General features: G+C 42.0%; 1 protein-coding gene across 1 annotated transcript in view; it reads left to right on the top strand.

Annotated features, from left to right (window-relative positions):
• MYOM2 (myomesin 2) overlaps nt 1-25,062 on the top strand; it is a 268,492-nt gene that overhangs the window by 136,200 nt on the left and 107,230 nt on the right. Inside the window, exons 3-9 of the mRNA XM_083177359.1 lie at nt 8,109-8,313; nt 10,891-11,048; nt 12,592-12,684; nt 19,799-19,887; nt 20,829-20,876; nt 22,627-22,791; nt 23,987-24,148. Coding sequence (XP_083033485.1) covers nt 8,109-8,313; nt 10,891-11,048; nt 12,592-12,684; nt 19,799-19,887; nt 20,829-20,876; nt 22,627-22,791; nt 23,987-24,148 — 920 coding nt within the window. The remainder of the gene's footprint in view (nt 1-8,108; nt 8,314-10,890; nt 11,049-12,591; nt 12,685-19,798; nt 19,888-20,828; nt 20,877-22,626; nt 22,792-23,986; nt 24,149-25,062) is intronic.

Raw genomic sequence — 25,062 nt, 5'->3', positions numbered from 1 at the left:
CCATCCACTTTATAAATAGACCAAGGCTTAATAAATAGACCCTGTGTTGTAAAGGTTGGGGTATGCCAGGCCGACAGTCGGGATTCTAAAGGTCAATATACTGACATCGGAATCCCAAATGGCGGTACTCCAACAGGGGGCAAGTGTATCGAGGCCCCTTTGAGTGCTCATTATGCTCGCCACGTTGCGAGTTTGGTGGCTCACTGCACTCGCTACAGGTTCTATTCTCCCTCTATGGAGGTTGTGGACCCACACGAGGAAGAATAGCCCCGTAAATTGGGATCCTGACAGTCAAGCATTTAATAGTCAGGATTCCGATGTCAGTATACTGACCGACACAATCCCAACTGTCAGGAGATCATCCGGCACCTATTGTAATTGTGTTCCATTGATTGACCAATACGTGGGGATTACATTGTATTGAAATTAATGTTTGTTTTTTGAGAGTACTTATAACCCTGTATGACCAACTTGGAAGTAGGGTGTTGTGTCATGTAACATTATGTGTAGAATTTCAGCAGTCCTTTGATGCTAAGTAAAAATGGGAAAGAAAGACAATGTAGGGGGTGGAAGTTAGAATCCCTGTAAGTCCCTTGCAACAGGCCATTCTACAGTATATACTGACAACTTTCCAATCAAATCCAGAGAACAGTGTGATACCTATAACTTTACTCCTATTAAGCCTCCTGAAAGACAGCCATACAGCCTCAAGTGATCCTCATTATTCATTTATATTTAAAGCAATATATCTTTCAGTATATCATCATACAATAATTAGAGCATTTATAAGCATTCCCAGCATGGCTTATACTGTATATATATTTCTTGCCATTTATTAATTCAGGCCTATGGGGAAGTCACTGAGACGCTCCTATTTGAAGCACACTGTAACAGCTGTCTTATGCATAATGCACTGCTAAATTAGTATTTCAGGAGCTCATAATAGAAAATGATATTTACTCTGCTTTGTTTCACTGTGATAGATTTTCTGAATGTTGTTTTTCTCTTTTTTTCCTACAGCTTTTTACCTGAAATAAATTAAAGAAACTTATGTATTTATTAGCTTTTCATTACTAATTTATACTGTGTGCTTTTCTGTGTTCTCTGCTAGCTAGTGCCTATTTTCTTGTCCATAAGATCTCTGTGGATGCTTTTTTTCTTCCACAAAGGAGACTTACCTAACATACACTATTGCGATTGGCTAGTGTTTGGAAGTACTCCATATCATAGCATGAGCAGATCACATGGTAGTAAAGTCAGAGAAATGAAAAACTGTGAAAAATCAAGTCAGTGTCTAAAGGTGCCCTTACTCTAGATCTGCCAGAGGGAGTTGCCTGTTCCCCCAAAAGTCAGCACTGCTCTTCTGCAGACTTGAAACACAGTTCAGTGTCAAGCAATGATCAGATTGCCAATCCAATGGCAGATCGGTGAAATTAAGTATTTTAAATAATCCTGATTCCACAATTCCCACCAGGATCGGGGGGAACAAGATTTTCTAGACATGTTTTAATATCCCTGATCCTCCGATGTGATCATCAGGGAATCAGTGTGTTTCTCCAATATACCACTGATGTATGGGTGCCTAACTGCCATGTCACGGAATGAGTTTGAAAAATGACAGTTAGGAGTTGGTTGGTTGGTAGTTTACCTTTGTCCATTTAATCTCCATCTAAGGCTATGTATTTCTCTAATTATTACTCTCTTTATAAAAAAAAACCTTGTATTAGTCAATAGGAGCCCGTTATTGTACCAGTCATTCACACAGAGTGGTCATGTCCATTTTAGCAATTCAGCCACTTAATTTTTGTTGCAATTGATAGGCTGCCTTCTAATGAATAATGTTACATCCTGGCCGCCTGATTGTGCATAAGTGTACTTTAGTAACCATGGCAACAATGTCACTACAGTCACGTACTACTGTCTCTAACATCCTAAACATATAAGGCATTGAATGGAACCTATAGATAAACTAATATAAGCTCCATCCATGTAAGTTACACACTGGGTCTGATTCAGACCTGCTCGCTATGCAGCATTCAAGCGCCTCCTGCTGCCCCACCAAACAAATTCATCTCCATCCAATCAAATCTGAATTACCCCCACTGTTCTTAAAAGTATAAATTTCTAGCAAGTATTTCCAGCTCCTCATTAATAGTTTCTGTTCAGTGCAGCAAGTAACCAAATGCAGAAAAATCAAACGAATAATTGTAATAAACTGTATGATGAAGCAATGCTGGGGAAACTAGAACAGCTGCAACAGATACAAGTAACATCATGTCCTCCCTGTCACCACAGAAGAAGCGCTTCAGCTTCTACACAAAGAAGTTCAGCAATTTCCTCCGGTTCAAGAATAAAATGCATTTGTGGATCTGATAGAGAAATTCAAGAATATTATGTCCCTACATTTAAAAAAAGGTACATGCTATTGTGTACCATGCATGGGTAGTTACTAGCAAGCTAAAACCTTATAAATTAATATCTTTTCTTGATTTGCTATAAATTAGTTATTAGAATTGCAGTAACCAAGCGTTATGTTCCTTACTTACATAGTCGCTAAAGCTCTAACTGTATTAGTACACAATTAAATGCTCTATTAATATAATTATGCATTTAAACATGTATTCACCAACACTTGAAACCAGAGGTAAGCAACATGTAACTCTCAAGTCCAGCGTATCTATCTATCTATCTATCTATCTATCTATCTATCTATCTATCTATCTATCTATCTATCTATCTATCTATCTATCTATCTATCTATCTATCATATCTAAACTATGTAGAAAGAACTGATTGAACAGCATCACGCAAGTGAAATGGTGTGCTCCTAGAGCATACCTGTGTTTGTGAAGGTATACAACGTTTCAGAACAGATATGTGTGTTTGGGATTGCCAGGAGAATGTCTGATTGCAGAGAGCACAGTACAGAACAAGTGTCCTGATTTATCTTCGCTACGTATAGTAGCATTCTGTGGTTGGACTGAGATGTGCACTTGCTGCACCATGCCGCATCGTATGCATATCTAGCGACCACCAGCTCCCATCTAAACTCTGTCAGAGTTTAGCTTACATGACTCTATGCTGGGAGTTGTGTGCTGCAATACTTCACAATGTAAGAGGACACATCTCCAGATCAAAGGCAGAACTCTGGGAGGCAATGGAGTCATCTGCCATTGGGCTCCTGCTTCCAAGGGGGCACTTCTCTCCTCCCCTGAAAGTTTAAAACAGTTCATTGAAGGACATCGATATTGCTCCTGTGGCTAAGTTATATATATATATATGTCCTCTTATATTATATAAGGTTGTGTGTGTGTGTGTGTGTGTGGCGGTGCCAATATATATCTCGCCACCGGGCAACTGGGACAAACTTACACCACTGCTGTAGATACAGTGGGGAGTATTCAATGCTGTGGGCGAGCGGCGACAGCGAGCAGGGGGGAATTGGCATATGCGGCTCCAGAAGCGAGTCTCGCATCTAAATACAGCGGGTTTTGTGCATTAGCCGCAGGTCTCGCTGTTTTGGGGAATTGTGACGGCGAGGATTTCCCCGGAACATTGAATAGGGCGAGCGGCTGGCGAGGGGGTTAAACAGCGAGGATCGCTGGTTTTCTGCAATCCTCGCTGTTTAACCCCCTCGCCAGCCGCTCGCCGCGACATTGAATACTACCCAGTAAAGCATGAGGATGGTGGCATTATGTTGTGGGGCTTTTTTAGCGGCTTTTACAGAAAAGTAAGTAACCCTGACTGCCCAGCATACCGTCCAGACCTTAACGCATCTGAGAACTTCTGGGAGAAATAAAATCTTGGTAATCTATATGATCTATCTACAGATATTACTGTTCTTAAATTGCCACCAATAGCTCAGTTTGACACATTTGTCCCAAAATTATGGATGGCCTATTCCGGAGGTATGCAGTCAGTGGATTGATGATGCCTAGGTCAGCAGTCACTAGGCCACTAATGGTAGAGAGTGACTAGTCCGACATCTAAAAATGGTCGACATAACTTAGGTCGACACCGCCAAAAAGGTTTGACATGGGCAAGGTCGACAGTCAAAAGGTCGACATGACTTTTTCATACGTTACTATCCAAGTGGGCATATAATAGTGTGTTGAGTACAGCAAGGCACCTTGCCCGAAGCATGGCGAGCGGATGCGGTACACATACGGCGTCCATGTCGATGTACAATTACATAGAAACCAATAAATCATGAAAAATTAATTTTTGACTGTCGATCTTGCCTATGTTGACCAAAAGCTTGTGTTGAACTTTTGGCAGTGTCAACCTAAGGTATGTTGACACATTAGACCTAGTGACTGTCCACCTAGACATTGTCTATCATCTATATTGTAACCCAATCGAAACTTCTCCATGCTTCGAAAAATGAGGTCATGGCCTCAACAAAGCGTCACAGCTTTGTGGGAATGGGATGATCAAGAGCCATGCCCCCTGTGTATCTGTTTACTGTGAGAGTATGAGCAGCGCTCCGGGACCTGCAGGCCATGCCCCCTGTGTATCTGTTTACTGTGAGAGTATGAGCAGCGCTCCGGGACCTGCAGGCCATGCCCCCTGTGTATCTGTTTACTGTGAGAGTATGAGCAGCGCTCCGGGACCTGCAGGCCATGCCCCCTGTGTATCTGTTTACTGTGAGAGTATGAGCAGCGCTCCGGGCCCTGCAGGCCATGCCCCCTGTGTATCTGTTTACTGTGAGAGTATGAGCAGCGCTCCGGGACCTGCAGGCCATGCCCCCTGTTCACCTGTTTACTGTGGGAGTATGAGCAGCGCTCCGGGACCTGCAGACCATGCCCCCAGTCCCTTTCTCCCTTTAATATTTGTTGTACTCATTCTAAGCAGAGCAGCAAATTGACAGATGGCATCCCCACTGCCCCCCATTCACCACCACCACGTGACACTGCTGCCCACAGGTGGGACAGCAAGATAGTCCCAAAATACATGACTGTCCCACAAAAGTAATTGATAGGTATGATAAATCGCAAGTAGGCCATGCCATGCTTCCTACCACTCAGTATTTGCACTAAACATGCAAAATAGTACAATGCCCAGGTCACTGGAGCCCTACTAGTGGGGTTGAATGCATCAGCAGTGTGTGATGTGGTTGCTAATGATAAAAAAGCTGGGTGATAATATGATTGAGCTGAGCAGTTTGTGGAGTTGTGGAGAAAAAGCTCCCTCTCCAGCGATGCCTGTTAGACCCCTTCCAAAGCATATCAGCCTAGTGCAGATGTTCAGTGTCTCAACCCTAGCCAGGTCACTAGCTGGATCCCCCACCCCACCCCACCCCCATATGTATGTAAAGAAAATTGTGAACGTGTGCTCTAGAAAGAGCTGTGGACACAAAAGTGGCGTGGTCTTCTGGCAGGGGTGTGGTCTTGCAGAAAAAGGCTACCTGTAGTAGTAGTAGTAGTAGTCAGAAGTCAGTGAATGAGATGTGTAATCCCATGGTGGGAGGTGCAGCACCCCGTGCAATTGCACTGCTCATCCCCCCGTAGAAATTGCCCTGGCTGCAGGTATTGGGATGGTCAGTGCCGCTTACAGTACATTGCCCCACATATCAGCACACTATCTTACAAATAGAAGTGTCAGTAATGACAGAGTGCCCCTGTCATATAGCACACATAGCCGCAGTACATGGGGAAGAAGCGGTTTCAGTGCACTTACTCATGAAGTAAGTACAACAGCACTGACTAGGAAGCAGAGTTGCACTGAAGCATCTTGTTGTAAATTAGTCCCTGTATATGTGCATTTGTCTGGTAGCCTTGCTAAAGTTTCTAATAATAAAAAGAGGTGTTTTCCTTGTAAAAGTCACACAGATTTTGGCTATCATTTCACTATTGGCTTCTAGCAAATGGTTTAGTATATCTACCCCATAATGTCTGTTCATTCTCTGTTACGAAGTACCCAGGTTCAAAATTATTTTTGCACAGACAGGACAGACATCACTTTTCAGTTGTCAATCATGTTGCGGCTACTGTCTAGAGAACTCCCATAATCAAATTCTAGTAGAGCTTGTCTAGTTTACATATTGATTGGTTGGATGTGCCAAAGAAAGCTGTCAATTTGATCAAGTTGCAGGAAAAAACCTCAAGATCTATACATGACACTATCCATATATAACTGTTTAATATTAAACATCGGTCTTCTGACAAAATATATTTTATACAGTACATTGCCATAAGCACCATGCGCTGTTTTTTTTTTTTTAATCCTATAAAGTTACGGTTTATCTTTAATACCTACTTCTACACTAACAGATGATTCATTCCTCTGGTAACATATCCATATTTAAGGGCTGTGTTTGTGCCTCATAAAGTACATTATTGTGCAAACTGCTGCTTAACCCTTTGAGTGCCAACATCTCTGTAAGAGATGCACAAAATCTCCGCTAAAAATGCCGGCGTCACTCACATTACATAAAAACAAAAAAATAGATTGTATTTCCTATATAAGGTACGCATTACAGGTCATTATGATGAACAATTTTCACACCTATTGTGACAAATTCACTTGGCACTCAATGGGTTAATTGTATCTGTTTATCTAACTTGATATTCTCTCAACAGCTAACAACATGTCTTCTGTATGTAATATGATGATTGATAATCCCGATTTTTTTATTTTCAGCTTTTAATGACAATTATTCTTTACTTTCTAAACATTAACAATCTTAATACCTTCACAATTAAAAAGAAACATTTACTGTATCATGACATGCTTTTTCCAGTAGAGGCTTTCATTTCTAAGACTATTAAATTGCAACTTTAATGAATTAATTGGGTATCCAGATGACTGATGACAGTCTCTAGGTTGAAGTTGGTGGGTCAACACCATATGTACAACATACATATAGTTGACAAGGTCAAAAGGCCAACATCCTTATATGGTCGATATATGAAATGGCCGACATGAGGTTTGCATGAATTTTTTGAATCTTTTTTACTTTTTCTACATTCCATTCATGTGGACTACGGTTAGGAATGGAAAAGTGTGCCAAGTGCAGAAGTAAGACGCTGGGCATGAAGCATGGCGTTAAGTGATCCATTTGATGGGGCACGGTAAACTGATTGCAGAAGTGGAACTACCATTGGTGCAGGAAGTGAGGACTAAGGGGCCCACTTCTGCCCCTGTCACCCTCTTCCTGTCACATACTGTTTTTCCATGTCACACTCTGTTTCCCCAGCCTCTCCCTGTTTCCCTCTGCCTCTCCCTGTCACCCACTACTATGCTGCATATTGTGAACTTGGGTCGGGGTGGAGGAGGGGGCCAAATTATATTTTTTGCACCTTGTCTCACCACCCACAAGTTCCAACATTGATTTATTGGGTGTCCATGTGCTAAAAGCTACAAATTGACACTAAAAAATGCATGTTGACCTTATCATGTGTCCACATTTTCCACGTTGACATTGTGCGTGTGTCGACGTTTTACAGTGTCGACCTTGTGAATGTTTCTCTTTTGATGTTGACCTACCCATTGTCAACCTAGACATTTTTCATGTAATGAACCACACTGCTTGATTGTACCATTATGTACAGTGCTGATGTAAAATGACTATTGCAAATGCAAAGAAGGATCAATGTGTTACATTATTTTGCTTACACTGTTGCCTGCTAGTATTGGTATTTATGGCATGTTAGAATCCTGTGTCGTCATTTACATCCTTGCTTAGAATTTGTTACCTGCTGTGTGTCATACCCGTTCATGGCTTCTCTTTGTTGCTTGATTTGAATTTTATTATGCTTTTGTTTTGTGTATATATTGTGTAGTGTCTTACTGTTACACTATGCTTGTAGATACTTTTGTTTCTGTGGTATTCTGTGCATTACCAAACCCTTTTCTGTGATAACACATTCTCTGATTTACCTACTGAATGAAATCTCTATTCTTTAGACTACTAAATTTATGTAATTAATGTTCTTTCTGTTCTTCTGTTTTGAAGTGAAATAATTATCTCAGAGCATGGTTTTGTAAACCATAAGAAACAGAGCTTTTAGTAACGCCTTATATAAAACAATTACTAGCATCAGACTCAATATTCTGTCACTGCTCTTAGGGTTCTATACTCTTATATTGTGTGTTCTTTCATATAGGATGCAGGAACAATATACTGCGCAACATGCTGAGCAACGTACTGAGAGACATGCTGAGCAACATACCGAGAGACATGCTCACCAACATAGAAGCTATGACCGAAGTGTTCGCTATGCCACGGAGCTGGCCTTTCTGGAAGAAGATGTTCGCATTGCACGGGCCCTAGCACGGGAACAGATAGACAAAGTGTCCATTCAAAGGATGGTAATGTCTGACTTTCTCACTGTACTTCAAACATGACTGGCCATAATTTCAAATTACTACAAAGAGCCAGGGATCGTTCAAGTGGATGAACTAGCAGTAAAAATATATAGCAAAAGCAGAGGCACCACTTGTGGCACCTGGTGCGACCAAGAGTGATCTACTGTATACACACACATTGTGGAAAAGGAGGTGGGGCTTAATGAAAATAGGATGGGTTTCACAAAAGAGGGCGAGGCTTCACATACTGGATCCTTTTTCTCGTCACACTGGGGAATCGGGAGATGCGGTCTGCTCACTTAGACTACTGTGGTTGCAGTCTCAGTGCCAGCTCCTACACAGTGACAGAACTGGGTAAAACTGTTCTTATTGGACACAGGGCACATGGTTAGTGTAAAAGGGATTTTAACACGTTTTCTTAAGGAATGGTTTCACTGGATGCAATGCAGGTTTTGTGATGCAGCACCACATATTTCAGTAAGTAAGTATGTTGCAAAAGCACAACCTGTACACAATCATGCCAGATCAGCAAGTTACAAAGGCAATGTTAAACAAATCTGCTATGGAGTCAAGTAGTTCGTTTATGGAGTGAAGCAGTTTAAATTATGGTTTGTATGAAAACCTCTTATGCAGCCATTCTTTGGCATGATGTATTCTACAAAACCTGCAACAACACCAACATCCTCATTGGTATACATACAGTATATGGTATGTACTCAGAATTCCAGCAGTTAGGCTCTCAGCCAATGTCGGACTGGGGCATGAAGGGCCCACCAGGGAATTGCATTGGGCGTGGTCTTTTTAAGGGGTATGGCCACCTGACCAGAGAGAAGTGGCTAATCACCATCTTCAAGCACATGAATAAAAATGCATTCACAGAAAAAAAATTCAGATTTTTTGACACCCAAAAAAAAAATATATATATATTTTAAAAGATCACTTTCCAGTTCACCTTAAAAAGATGTCGAATGCAAAGTGGAATCATGACAAAAATCAGGGAGAAAGCAATTCGCCATCCTAGCATTGAATACACTATCGGCGAATCCCAGTGAAAACCCCATTGAAATACACCAGCGAATTGCAGCGAGCATGAAACAGAGAACTGTCCGGAATTCACTGGTCGCTTTCGGCGAACAGTGAACATTGAATAGGGTGAATCAGATTTTCATTGAAAAAGATTCAATGCAAGGAGTGAAAACAGCCCGATTCGCCAGGATAAAAACGGTGAACCGGGAGCATTGAATACTGGCCTATGAATTCCTATTAGATGATAAAGTTAAGAAGCTTCAGATATAATAGCAGTGGTGAGGTATTTAAAAAAATATAGATAAAAATAGGATAAGAAGCTACCCTAACTAAGGATGAAGTTATCACAGAGCTGGATGTTACTCCTGCTGGGGCTTTGTGTTTGATTTCTGTGTTGCTCCATGCTTGGTCTGTATTGTCTGCAGGAGCAGTGGGTAATATTAAATGAAGCGAATTAGACATTTGGGGGGAAATTTACTAATATGGGAAATTCTATTTCACATGGGATGTTGCTATGGACAACCAATCAGAATCTACTTTTTATTTATTTAGCACCTTCTAGAACATAATAGACAGGATCTGATTGGTTTCCCATAGCAACATCCCATGTGAAATAGAACGCCTATCTTAGTAAATTCCCCCATTGATATGGATTACATATGTAATCTAAGCAGCTCTTGAGTTATTATATTTACATCCATTCATCTAGTGGATCCCATTGAATGACTGTCTTGAATCACTTTCCGGGAACCAAAATGACTGTATAGTTTTGCTTGGTGGCCTGAACTCCACTGTGCAATGCATGCATTATCCAAGACGTGATCTGCTTCATTAGAAAAGTGGGTGTACAGTACAGTACATAGGGTCTGATTCAGAGGTCTACTCAAGTCCAGTTTCGTGCATAGGGGGTTAGTCTGGTTCACACGCAAAGGCAAATTCACTCTCTAATGGACAAAACCATGTGCACTGCAGGTGGGGCAGATGTAACATGTAAAGAGAAAGTTAGATTTGGGTGGGGTTTTTACTTCACACTGATATCTATCTATCTATCTATCTATCTATCTATCTATCTATCTATTTATATATATATATATGTATAGTGTAAAAATAAAGCAGCCAGTATTTACCCTGCACAGAAACAAAATAACACCCAAATCTAACTCTTTCTGCACATGTTACATCAGCCCCACCTGCAGTGCACATGGTTTTGTCCAATAGAGAGAGTGAATTTTCGTGTGAACTAGAATAACCCCCATAGTAGAGAATGCTTCAAAGCTGCACTATGCATCTGCAGTAATAGTTCTGCGATAGAGCATGCACAGTGGACTGCTGACTACCTGTATGAATGACAGATAGTCAGCAATGGGGGGTGGTAATAAGAGGAGGGGGTGGATAGAGAAACTCAGGCAGGTTAGGAAGGTGAACCAAACAAATAAGCAGAAATATGGCAAACTTTGAGTCCATAATGGCACCACATGAAGGAAATATGGCATATACCTACTTTACCTAGTATATATGCAATGTAACAAGTGTCTGTCGTATGTTTCCTAATAGGTAGAGGAAAAGTTGGCACTACAAAGACAAATCCACGAAGACTGTATAAGTCGCGCCCCAGACATCTTGGTGCGTCTCAGAACACATACCGTTTGGGAAGGGATGCCTGTAAAGCTTTTCTTCACTGTACAAGGGTATCCTACACCTCTTGTGCAATGGTAAGTGTCTACCCATAACCCCTTCTGTTGAGATAAAAGCTACAAATAATGAATATAACCTACGTTCTGTTGATGAACATAAAGGCTGATTCAGACCTATTCGTTATGGGCTGAATTCGTCCCCATCCCCGATATTCAGGGTTTGCACATGCGCGCATGTGCAAAACCCGGGAGCGATGGCTTTGGAGAGTTTCACACTTGCCGAGCCGTCTGCTCAGTAAGGGGAGGGAACGGGGCGGACACGGGCAGCAGCAGGGGAATGCCCAACATTTTATGGGCATTCCCCTGCTAATGCAGTCATGGCGATGCCTGCTTGGAGCGGGCTGCTGATGTCACATGACATCAGCCCCCGTTGTGAATTTGGAGTTCAGTGCCCATCTGATAAGTACTGTAAGTAATGACTTTTAAGGCTGAAGGCTGGGAATAATCATTCGATGGTGGGCGACCATGAAATTATTTCTCTTCCATGCGGCTGCATACGAGGGGATGTGTTACCGTACACCAGCTACAGAGGGGATTCCTGTGGTGGTGGGGGGTATGGGGCGTTCGGCTGGGTGGCGTCTACCTGTTTTCTAGGTTGCGATTACACGCTGCTTAGTGAACAGGTCTGAATCAGGCCCATAGTCTAAGATCTTCAACACATGTTCTGCAATACATTCCATTCCACCGCTGTAGCTAGGTCTGAGACTTGGGACCTTATACTGGTCCATTCGCTCGCATGCAAATTCCCATGTGAGCTTGATGTTTTGCGTATGCACAGCCACATTCCTGCGCATGTGCATACTCCGGGTGCGTGCGGTCACGGTGAACAAGCAGTACCCACCAAATATTGCAGATGGTGTGTGGGCGTGGGGCCGCGGGACGTGGTACTTACCCATGGGAACGCCCAGTGATTCATGGGCATTCCCATGAAACCACTGGGCGTTCTCATGGTAATCGCCGGGTGACGTGGGCGCCAGGGGCAGGCAGCTGCCCACCCATTTCAATTCGAATATGCACGCATATACAGTATAATTGACCTGAGAGTATATATGCGTGCATGTACCACATATTCCGATGGTCGGCGACCATAAGAAGATGTGGCTGTTCCCCCACAGCTAACAAATGGATGTTTATGTTAAACATCCATTCGCAGCCAGTGCGTGCAAACACATGCTGCAAGGGGGGGGGGGGATGCGGGCAGCATGTGTTTGCACGCATGTGATTCACAGCCTTGTGAATCAACCAGAATAACCCCCTTGGTTTTATGCCCATTATATAAAAGGATGAGTCGAGTAATTTGAATTTGAATATTCTTAATGAAATTCTTTGTCCCACAGTTGGAAACCTTGGGCTGCTCCCCAGTCCTATGGCGGCATACATAGTGCGTGCCTTACATTCCATTATGGGAAAGCTGTAATAGCTGACGCTGCCTATTGCCAACTAGCCATTAGCTTTAATTAAATTGTTGCTTTTACAAAAAGACACTCACTGCATCCATGTGTTAAATGATGACACTATTGGCTCTAATTAAATTAATTAATGTTTGTTTTATTTCCGGTAGGTATAAAAATGAAACTTTGGTTTGCCCAGCAAGTTCCCCAGGAAAGTATAGAATTGAAAGCAAATATGGAGTGAATAGTTTGGAAATATACAGGTAAAGGAAAAAACATTGGTTGGTTATGTAAAGTAATTGCATACAGTATGTAAGGTAATTGCATTACCATATACAGTCAGTGTCGGACAGGGGCATGAAGGGCCCACCGGGTAAATGCAGTGGTAGGGGCCCATGCTTAGAAACTTGGCTCACTATTAGTGCATGGTCTGGGTCCTTTCTTAAATCACACCTTCCAGCTTTTGTAATCAGTAACCAGGGCAGATTGAAAATTGGTGTCCACCTCTGATGTGCCCTGGCCATGCTGGGTATCTGCATCAAGGTGCATGGCATGACAGCTGGAGACCACTGAACATATGGGGGCAGGGCCCTCCAGTTACTAAACTGTTCATTACAAAAAATGCATGTAACCATCCAAAAGTGGACAGCAGACACGGGGGGGATCTTGAGAAGGGGTGGTGGTGGTGGGCGGGTTGGGTTGGGTTGTAATGACCTCCTGTGCCCCCCTCAATCCAGCTCTGGGTATAGGCATACATCTTTGTGAATATGTGGCTTGATCAGAGTAGCATTGACAACATGTTGATGTTCATATATAGCACAATAGTTATACTGTAGCCGCTCAGCAACAGGGTGACTTGTTCGCGCTGATCATGCCGTCAGCATATAGATGGAATTGCGGACCTTTTCACCAAGTATAGGGCTTGTGCAATTACATACTGATAATAATATTGGCTGCTCTCATAGTGGGTGTGTAGGGCTGATACAGATACATATTTTCCTCCATCTCTGATTACAGGAGGAAATCAGAAGCTCTTTTCCAGAAAGCTTTGTGTGCGACTGCAATACCTTTTTTTACACCAAGCATTTGACATTGGAAATTTATCTGGGTTATCTGAGTTGGTGTAAAAAGGTCAAAGTTGATTATGTTTGCCTTGTATGCGACCCTGGTCATTACCAGAGTTATACCTTGGTCCCAAACCAGATGCGCTGTGGGGTGGAAGGAAAGACCCGGGTTGTTCAAAAGTTGCTCATCAGTGCATTGTAAGAGCTGTGGGATGATGTCACGTTGAGGGCGTCAACTTTTACTGACTTCACAACAGTTTGGACGAACAGAAGCTTAAGGCGTTTGAGCAACTGTAACATGGGTTGAAACTATGGGCCCAATTCAGACCTGATTGCTTCTGCATTGTCCAGCAATCAGGTAGATGTGGCCCAGCAATAGTGAAATCCTGCCTTGTGGGATTTGCTCACTGTACAAATGGATGTGTACACCTAGCATACAATTCGCAGCTGAGCAAAAATGTCTAAAATCCTTCATAACAGGCTCTCCATCAAATGGTTTTTCCTCTGGGCACCAAGTCATTGCAGGCTCAGTAGCTAGAGACTTACTCGGCACTCCCACCATTTTTTGGAGGAGCACCTAGCGTTTTCCTTAACACTCCCATTAAATGGCCGGTTAACACTCCATATGCCTTTTTCTGTCAATCAACTTGCGAATGGCTAGCAAAGAAAAACAGTAGTAAGATTTCATCACAGGGTGGCCTTGTGCATGCGTAACACCGGCTGTACGCATGTGCATTGTAACGATAATTGGCCACTGTGTGAATTTGCACAGCAGCGATTTTGGTTTGACTCAGGCATTAGACCAGCTTGGAGCCCTACTGTGAAGAACAATGTATGGTATCGATATCCCGGCAGATACCATCCTGACAGTCAGAATTACGGCAGCGGCATCACCACTTTAAAATCCCAAAACCTTCCCTGATGAGTATTTTACCCATAACTAACCCTAATCCTGGGACAGAAAAGGATAAATTTGGTCTCTCTAATTCCCTCTCTAGATGTGCCACCGGAAACCGTATTATATATTTAGACACATGGCCGCCGGGTCCAGAAAGTAGGAAGGAAGAAAAGAAGGCCAAAAATCAGGCGCACAATATCTGGTGTAATTGTTATTCTCTAATTTTTTAGAGTAAGTGGCACTTGCTGCTCTCAATTGGGGAGTTCTGCACTCTCCACTAAAGTTCAAAGACAACAAATAAGATATATATTGTAATATATTAAGAGAGGGCTCATGTGGCACTGATACTTTTCAAAATTGAAAAAAATATTTTATTTTATTTGAAAGTGACCATGCAAACATTGGAGGGTATCTTCTGAGGAAACCGACATACTTGGAAGTCGGAAAAACGCGTAAAGTACCTCTCCCGCAGGCACATAAACCTGCTCTAACTGTGGACTTATAACCACTTGGTAGCCCGCTTCCAGGACTCCCAGCTTGTGGTTGTTTGAAAGATTGTGCCATTAGATACCGGACAAGTATACATGGATTGCCGGCTCTTATTCATCTGGAGACAATAAGTTGGACACATACGGCTGTAAGTCTGCTCCCTTATGAGTGTCCACCCCAGCAGAGTCAGTGCAGATGGCTTGCTGATGTAGTAAGCTGGTTCTAAACTACAGTCAGTGTTGAGCAGCAGCCGCGCTAGGCAACTCACCTTCCCTATCTTGGGCACCGGTATTCAGGACTGAACAAATTGTTTGAATTCCATCACTATTACCACAAGTGAGATCCTTAATACTTCCCTGGTAGAGGGACTGGACAGTATTGCCTGTTTATTTCCACCATGAAGTGTGGAGGCTTCCTAAACTAAATTACATCCCTTATTGTGGATACATTAGAGCAAAGAATAAACATTCCAAACCTCCTATACACAGATTGGAAAGGTTAACCGGGCTTGTAAGCTTAAAAACCAATGAGAGGTGCTGACAAATGTCCACGTTTTTTTTTAATGCTTTTTTATTAACATCTTTTGATGTATATGCATATATTTACTTGTTCCTTTTATGTGTGTAAACTATAATAATTTTTTTTTTCAATTTTGGAAAGTATCAGTGTCACATGTGCGCTCTCTAAATATATTACAATATATATTTTATTTGTTACCCCTAATCCTGGCCTTAACCCTAACCCACCTCTCCTGAAGACAAACCCTAACCGTCCCTTCCTGCAGCCTAATCCTAACCACCACCCCCAGCTCAACCCTGTCCTTCATACTGTAGCCTTTTATCTTAGTGCATATCCATAACCTCAGTACATACCATTGGGATTCTTCAGGGGGTGCCGGACGGGGTCCCGACAGTCGGGATCCCGACAGTCATTTATCAGACGTCGGGATCCCGACTGTCAAAACTCAGACAGACAGGTTCCCGATGGCCACCTGTTATTCTCCCTCTATGGGGGTCCACGACCCCCACAGAGGGAGAACAGAATGGGTGGCGAGCGTAGCGAGCCACCGTGCCCGCAGCATGGCGAGTTCAGTGAGCCCGCAAGGGGCTTTGTTGCTCTCGCCATGCTGTCTGAGTCTGGGCAGTCGGGATCCTGACGTTGGGCTAATGACTGTCGGTACCCTATACCACACCCTCTTTAGGATGCTGCTGTCTGGATATAACTACATCATGAGGAACACTGATATGCAAAGTAACATTTTGTATCAATTTTGCAAAACAAAATCTAAATGATGTATTTTCCTTATATGGTGCTAAATATTATTCTGCAAATAATACTGGTTGCAAATGAGTATATTTTATTTTTATTTTTTTAATCATATAATACATCAAATGATATACAGTTTCAATGGTGTCATTGAATTCTGTGTTGTTTCCCTTAAATATAATAATAGGGCATATTTACAGTACCACAAATGAAAACCATATAACAGTTATTTTTAACTTTGTTATTATTTTTATCTAGCAATACATTGTGCTGTGAATCATTTCTGCTCATGTGTCGAGCTTCACTGATTCTTTTTAATAGCGTCTCTGAGGACGGTGGTTGTTTAATACATTTTCCTGCTCAGGGCTAGATAAGGATCAAATCTGAGGCTGAGTTTATGTTTGATTACACTAGAGAACCTGCGCTGCAACAAAAGCTGCGGACAGAGGTGGACTCAGACATTTAAGAAGAAATTGATTTTACTAACGTTTTTGGTTGAATAAGCATGTTAGGCCAGGGAGTACTAGTACAGTATATGAATGAAACGTATGGAGAGAAACACTTGTTTCTTGCTTGAGAAGCTAGTATCTCTGTAGTCCTAGTATTCTCAGCTGTTCATACCATGTTGCTGAGCTGTATGCAATTGGAGCTGCTGATACTTAAAACAGCTTGGAATTACTTGGCTGTCATCTTGACTGTACTCTAATGTTAGTGAGCCTTTTCCTGGTGACATTTGTCTATATGCATATACTGCGTGTTCTTTGGCTTGACTGGAAAATATTTAAGGCACCAAGATGAGAGCACCACATTTAATTATACAAATGTCCTAAGCAATTAATTTCCATCAATTTCTCTATTTCTTAGATAGTATATTTGGACATACATGAATATGGGGGGATGCGCTAACATCCGCGCCCCCTTACCGCCCCCTATAGCCGGCTACCGCATTCATAATTATCACATATGCACTAACATATTCAATAATTATGGCAAAGGCCAGCACTTGCGTTAAGAGCTGCCCTTGGCGGTGAGAGTCAGCGGGTCCCAAGGGGTCCCGGCGGCTCTCCCCTCCCTACCTTACCTTACCCGATGCTGCTGCGCCGGGCTCTCCTCCTCCCTGCACTCAGAAGAGGATCATAGTGCATGGAGGAGGAGGACAGAGGTCAGGGCAGCACAGCTCTGTTGGTGGTCCAGGACCGATTCAAATGATTTATGATCAATTATTTATGGACAAAACCAGTGCTGGGGCTGGTAATCATAAAATATGTGTACAAACAGAAGCAAATCATGCCCTTACCACATAAATGAACCACAGGATCACATATAAACACTTTTTTATTTTATTTAATTTTTTTGGTCTAAGGGTGCCGTGGAAGAATTCTGATATTCTAGGGCAGGGATAGCCAACTCCAGTCCTCGAGAGCTACCAACAATTAATGTTTTCCAGGTCTCCTCACAGAATCATAAGTGAAGTAATTAGCTCCACCTGTGGATCATTTATAATGTGTCAGTCACTAATGAATGCACCTGTGTACCTGCAAGGTGATCTAGAAAACGTGAACTGTTGGTAGCTCTCAAGGACTGGAGTTGGCTACCACTGCTCTAGGGTGCCATGATCTCAAAAAGATAGGGGAACTGTGCTGGTTAATTTGATGCATACTTCCCAACCCCCTGCTCCCCAAAATCCAGTGGTTACCGAACCTCCCAGAAAGATGTGTGAGTATCCTGATTTCTCTGTATACAGACTCAGGGCCAGATGTATCAAGCTTCAAAAAGTGATAAAAATGAGTGACAACCAGCCAATCAGTTCCTAACTTTCATGTTACAAGCTGGATTTGAAAAATTACAGGTAGGAGCTGATTGGCTGGTTGTTTATCACTCTCCACTTTATCATTTTTTGAAGCATTATACATTTGGCCCTATGTCACACACATATCTCAAATTATTCATCAGTCTACTTGTGCCTCTAGTGGTGCGTACACACGGGGGCGATTATAGCAAATATCGCTGGAAATATGGTCACTGAGCGATCATATTGTCAGCGATGGGCGTGTGCACCGGCGATAAATCTTTTTTCTGCCCGTAGTGATCGCTGGTCGCAGGAGCTTGCTTTCCACTGCCGGGCTCGTCCGGCAGTTTCTTTTTCATCAGCGATCATCTCTGGTCGACAGGTGTCAAGGTCAAAGGTCGACAGGTGTCAAGGTCGATATGAAACAAGGTTGACATTTTAGGTTAGTTTAGCGTTAGGTTGACACGGGTTATGTCGACAGGTCGGAAGGTCGACATGTTTTTTTATTGTTTTTTTAGCCATGTACCGACAGGTGGTATTTCATGCCCTACCATCCACTAGGGCAGTGGTAGCCAACCCTAGCCCTCGAGAGCTACCAACAGTTCACATTTTCCAGACAACCTAGCTGCTGCACAGCTGCACTCATTACTCACTGACACATTTTAAAAGATCCACAGATGGAGCTAATTAGCTCACCTGTGATTCTGTGAGGAGACCTGCAAAACATGCACTGTTGGTAGCTCTCGAGGACTAGGGTTGGCTACCCCAGGTCTAGAGACTAGCATGGCTACCCCTGCACTAGGGCATGGTGGGAGAATAAAATAGTGTACCGAGCACAGCGAGGCACCATGCGCAAACGCGAGCGATGCGAGGGGCTGCCATTGACTTCCAACTGTGTCAATGACTGTGTCGACATTCTGGTAAACAAAACATGTCGACCTTTCGACTTGTCGACATAACCTGTGTCAACCTAACCCATGTCGACCTAGACACCTGTCGATCCAACAGTGTCGACCTAATGACTGTCGACCTAAGTGGCGTCGACAATACGATCCACACCCAATGCTGGTTAGGATGAAGTTAAGTTATACATGTATACTGATCTTTGTAGATTAGGACTGTTTTTGCCATTTTTTGTACAAATATGTTTCTTGGCATGTTTTAAGAATGGTGTATAGTGAATAACTGTGAGGAAATGCTATGTGCTATAGTTATATATATATATATATATATATATATATATATATATAAATGTTATTTTTTTTACTAAAAATCGCATATAATTTGTGTTTCACCCTTTAAAATCGGAACCTATTACATTTGCATTTACAAAATCGCAGTTTTTAAATGTGATTTAATGCGATTTGTAGGGCACATCAAAAATTGCTATTAAATTTGACCTATACTATTAGTGACAAAATGTAGTTAAATGTAAAATATTTACTGAGGGAATCCACATGCGCTGAACAATATTTAGCTAACAGTTGAACTTTTCTTTCCATGGAGTGCCACCAAGTGGCATGCCTGAGAATTGCACTTGATGTTCTGTTTCATTGTATATACTGTAAAAAAGCAGTGTTAATAATATTATAGTAAACCTACAAAGTATCCATTCTCTGCAATAAGTAGCCATTTATTTATGTATGCTTTCATACTAGTAGTGCCAAAGAGGCTTATGCTGTATGTGTGCAAGTTCCTGTAGTAGTACATTTGTGTTGGTTATTAGAGCATGCGGACGGACAGCTGCCTCTAGTCTACAGACTGATGCAGTGTTTGTTACCGGGGTGTTGTATGAATGTATTTATACACAAAATAAATGATAGCTCTGTTTTTCCTAAATATTAATAATTTGGTTTTAATGTTTTCTTCAGAACTGATCCCAATGACACAGCAACTTACACAGCGGTAGCAAGGAATTCCCATGGAGAGTCATCTACCAATGCTGCTGTCATTGTAAGACGTGAGTAATGTAGAAGTGAATCAGTCACGGTCCGAATAAAAACCTTATCCAGGCATAAATGGTATTGCTCTTTTTTGGGCCACAAATGAGTCTTAGGGGTAACTTTACTAAAGCTTCTAAAAAACAGAGGTGATGTTGTCCATAGTAACCAATCAGATTCTGTCTATCATTTCTCTATTGCATCCTAGATTCAGTCATACACAATTAGTGCAGTCTTAAATATGCACCAGATAAATTACCCGGGTCGACCTTATTCTCTGTGTGGTGTAAAAGCGCCAAAAGGAAAATTCCGGGTCTAGCAACCAGGCATTCTGATTCGGGTAAAAAAAAAAGGTTTTACCTGGTTTAGACCCGGGTTGCTGGGCAGTCTAAACAGGTAACCCAGGTCCCATTTACACTAGAGGGAGTAGGGGAGCTGGCACTGCCTCCCCCCTATAGTGTAAATGATGTGCCACCTGTCTTTGAGGTGAGCTTCACTTCATAAATGCCGGGTCGCTGCCTGGACGGACCCATGCCCAAATCCTGGCATTCCTTTTTAGACCTACACTCTTTTTTGATGGTTCTTTTTCTCAATGGTAGGGCAACATAGTTTATTGGGGGGGGGGGGGGATCTGTACACCCTAGCACTGAACAGCCTGAATCTACCTAATGGGAAGGGAGGTGGGGGATAGTTGGTGGGAAGACATGAGTTCTCGATGACCACTTGAAGCCCTCATTATATACATCATTAAGTCACAGCACTCTGTTCGCTATGTCAAAAAAAAAAAACGTTTTATTTAATTTTCTACCTTCAAAATAAATGAACAAAGACATCATTAGAAAATGATCATCTAAATAATGTATTTAATTTACATTCATAAAAGAAACAGATATGCATCATTAATTGTACTATTAAAATGAATTGTCCTAATTATCATATCATATATCACATCATTTTGCAGGGTTTCGAGGAGAGGAAGAACCTCTGTATGGTGGTTTGTTTCCACACTGTAAGTAAATCTTCTACTATCAATGAAATCATCTATTTTAGAGAACATGGCAGGGATGTAATGGGAGACAACTGTAGTGACTAGGATAAAGTCGGCCAATATGTAATGGCATGTGTCTTTAATGCACCAAATGCTAATTGGATTCAACTTCTCACAGTTTTTAAATACTGGAAGCATCTGACTTTTTCAGACCAACCGTATAGTATAATTAATCACCTAATAATAGCTGTTCTATGCAATGTTGCAACTGCTGTGGAGAGAATCCCATAGGCTCAAAGCTACAGAAAGTTGTTTTTGGGAGATTGATGCATAGGGGCCATTTCTGAGGTTTTCATGCATTTTGTTATTGAGGCATCTTGTAGCTAGTATTTAATTTATAAACCTTTAATCAGTTTAGCATGTTGAATATTATGCAGCATGTTCTCCATGGACAGATCACCCTATTGGTTCATACTACAGTTGTGTATAAAATTGCCTCATTCACCCCACAGTGACCAGCTTCTCCTGACCTGTTGCAATGACCAGTGTACACATTCTATTTGACCAGTATTATAACCAAATAATCTGATGTCATTTAACCAATAACAAACCCAATGAGTGGTAACATACCATTTTATCCAATACAAAGCTGTATTATTTGCCATTTACTTATTCACTGATTCGTATATGAAATGGATACAGGGGGAGATTTAGTAATATTTGCACACAGATAAAGTGCTAACCAATCAGCTTCTAAATCATACTTGCTTACTCTTGCAGAAAGGCCCGGGAGGCTGCCGAAACTTGTGTTTGGCTTGTGTTTCCCAGAAAAAGTGGGCAAGTCTACCGTCCAGCCACCCCCTGCCTGTGGGTTGGGATAGTTTGGTCTACAGCATGTTGGTTGACAAGCATTAGGTCGACACCGTTAGGGCGACATGGGGAAAGGTTGACATGGTTCTAGGTTGACATGGGTCAAGGTTGACATGGGTCAAGGTTGACATGGGTCTAGGTCAACATTGGTTTAGGTGGACAGGTCATTAGGTTGACACAAGCATTATGTTGACAGTGTCTAGGTCGACAGTCAAAATGTCAACATGGGGTTTTTCACTTTTTTGACCTGAATCTACACAGTCAGCATGGACACAGTTTCCAGTGCACCGTATCCCCTCGCATCGCTCACTTCACTTGCAATGCTTCAGGCATGTTGCCACTGGTGCTGCGGTCGGCACTCTATTTTTGTCTCCCACCACGCCCTAGTGGATGGTAGGGCATGAAATACCGCTTGTCGGCACGTCAGCTCAAAAAATAGTGTCAACCTTTTGACTGTTGACCTAGACACTGTCAACCTAATGCTTGTGTCGACCTAATGACCTGTCAACCTAAACCTGTGTCTACCTAGACCCATGTCTACCTTGACCCATGTGGACCTAGAGCCATGTCAACCTATCCCCATGTCGACCAACATACTGTAGACTCAACGACCGTATCCCCTGCCTGCAAACCCCCTCGCCCACTACATTATGTTCTAAATGTAAATTTACATGATGTGTTTAAAAAAAGACGGTGGGTAATTGGTTGGTACTTTATCTTTTTCCAAACTATCACTCACATTACTGCACAAATTATAACCAGTAACTTGTCCCCAGTGGACGGTTTTGGCATGACCAAAGAAGAAACGTGTGGGTGGATTCTGTTTATTGTAGAGTGGCATCTAGAGAAGCATGGCATCTAGGATAGTGATATAATAACCCTGCCTTTCATGTAATTGCAGTACCTCTGACAACAGCCGTTGTTTTCACAAACATTGAAGTTAAGTTTTTGGAAAGTTTTGGTGTAACATTTGGAGTTGAAGGTGAAACCGTTACTTTGACGTGTTCCGTGCTCTTAACCCCTGACTTAACCAGACTACGGCCACAGGCAGAGTGGTACAGAGATGGTGAGTGACTGATCCTTGTGTCTAATACAGTATGCTGTAAACAGTATTCTGGTTGTTAATACTGTACATATTGTATGAGAGTGTAAATGTAACAGTTTATACTATTTTATTTATGCACAGAAAAATATTAATATAAAATGTTTACTTGAGCAATAATTGCTCAGAATATCGTATGGTATGATATGAATATAATATGGAAATTTATATATATATATAAAATATATATATATATATATATATATATATATATATATATATATATAAAAAAACAGCGAATTGAACCACTAGCAGATGACACTGAAAAAGTGGCAGAAAACTGTGGGTGTCATCAAACATGGTTCAAGTAAAAGAACTAAAAGTACATGAGGGATGAGGGCCCGGAGAGCTTACATTCTAACATTCTTTGTACAGTACAACCAAAGCATGTTATTTATCTTCTTGCTGGTGTCTCAAATAGTACTGATAAATGTACATGCAGGTTGTCTTTGGTCTGATCTCGACAAAACGTTACTGTTACTGTCTTCCAACCAATGGCGGTTCCATTGTAGGGGCTGCAGCACTGTCCAAAATACAAACAGGGGAGCCAAACCGACTGCTACTGAGTCAGCGTGGAATGGTAATTGGTGCTGCTTTCCTACTTGAATTTTGGACTGTGCTGCAGCTCCACCTCTGGAGCAGCCCCTGCTTCCAACACATTATACGTAAGGACAGGTCTGAACACTTCACACTGATTTCGGCTGTTAACAATCAGAGGGTGCAGAATTTGTGGTTTGATGTACTGTATACTGCAGTGGTTCCCAAGCTATGGGCCAGATGTATTAAGCTTCAAAAAGTGATAAAATGGAGAGTGATAAACAGCCATTCAGCTCCTAACTGCTATGTTACAGACTGGGTTTGAAAAATGACAGGAGGTAGCTGATTGGCTGGTTGTTCACCACTTTCCATTTTATCACTTTTCGAACCTTGATACATCTGGCCCACAGTGTGTGCCTAAGCACCCTAAGGTGCCACAAGACACTTGCAGGGGTGCTTCGGATTGGTGGTCCAGGACCAACAAAGTGTAAGACGAAATAACCTTACTAGTTATGACTGCTGGATTTTTGCTTTTAGCCTGCATGTTGAACGTCAATATAAGATATATTATAATACAATGCTAATAGCACTTTAGTTGCTTACAATTAAATTTCCATTTCAGATGTATTGGTGAAAGAATCCAAGTGGCACCAGCTGCATTTTGGAGAGGGACGTGCATCCCTCACACTGACACATTTGAATAAGGATGATGAAGGGCTGTACACCGTAAGACTGGTCACCAGAGGCGGAGTCAATCAGCACAGTGGATTTCTGTTTGTAGCCGGTATTTGATATTTCTTGTGTTATCTGGCTATTGTTTAGATAATGATTTGTAAGATAGTGAATCATTAAAATGAAATGTACATTATAAACCAATTTAGCACTTTGCTCCCAATAGCATAAAATATAATCATAATATTACATTAATCAATATAAGATCAGTATAACTAATTTCCTATGTTAGCTTCCAATTATTATTGTTAATATAGACCTTTCTTCGTATAGCACATACATAATATGTGCCTTACAGAGAATAGTCATTCATGTCCCTTGCTGCTTTAGTAGCTACACTATCACACACTTTACTGTCAAGTTATTTAGAAGCCAATTATCTAGTATATTCTTAGACTGGGGGGGGGGGGGGGGGGGGGCGGGGGGGAGCCAGATCACCCCGAGGGAACACTAAATACAGGGAGACCATCCAAGCGCCAAACAGTGCCTAGATTGTGTTCTTGCATCTAATAAGCTCTGACTGTATATTCATATTCAATTCGTATTTTAAAGGTAGTTTATTTTCAGTGGTGCAAGTATAATTTTTTTCTTGGTGGTACTGATAGCCTCCACCAAACATGGGCATGGTCATGTGTCATCAGGGGGCGTGGTCACACAAAGCTAGAGGAGTGACTAAATGACAATAGAGGTGTGGACACAGGAGACAGGGAATGAGAAACAGGGAATGACTGGGGGTGGGTTGGCTCTTGCTTGGGGGAGAGCCGGGCAGATTGTGCTTACAATAGTGGAGCCTGCTCTTCATGCTGTCAGCGCTGCTGATGCCTGTCAGTGTGACAGGCTAAATCAGCAGTAGCCGGTAGCTGCATACAGCACCAATCATAACGCTGGGTGGTCGGGCTGCGGATGCATTATATTTAGACTTAAAATGAAAATAGAAATGACAGTGGATCAGGGGTAAGTGGTACT

The sequence above is a fragment of the Crinia signifera genome, chromosome 3 (genome assembly GCF_055691185.1).
Source record: "Crinia signifera chromosome 3, ASM5569118v1, whole genome shotgun sequence".
Classification (NCBI taxonomy): domain Eukaryota; kingdom Metazoa; phylum Chordata; class Amphibia; order Anura; family Myobatrachidae; genus Crinia; species Crinia signifera.
The sequence above is the reverse complement of the archived record's forward strand: the minus strand, read 5'-3'. Positions and strand labels throughout refer to the sequence as shown.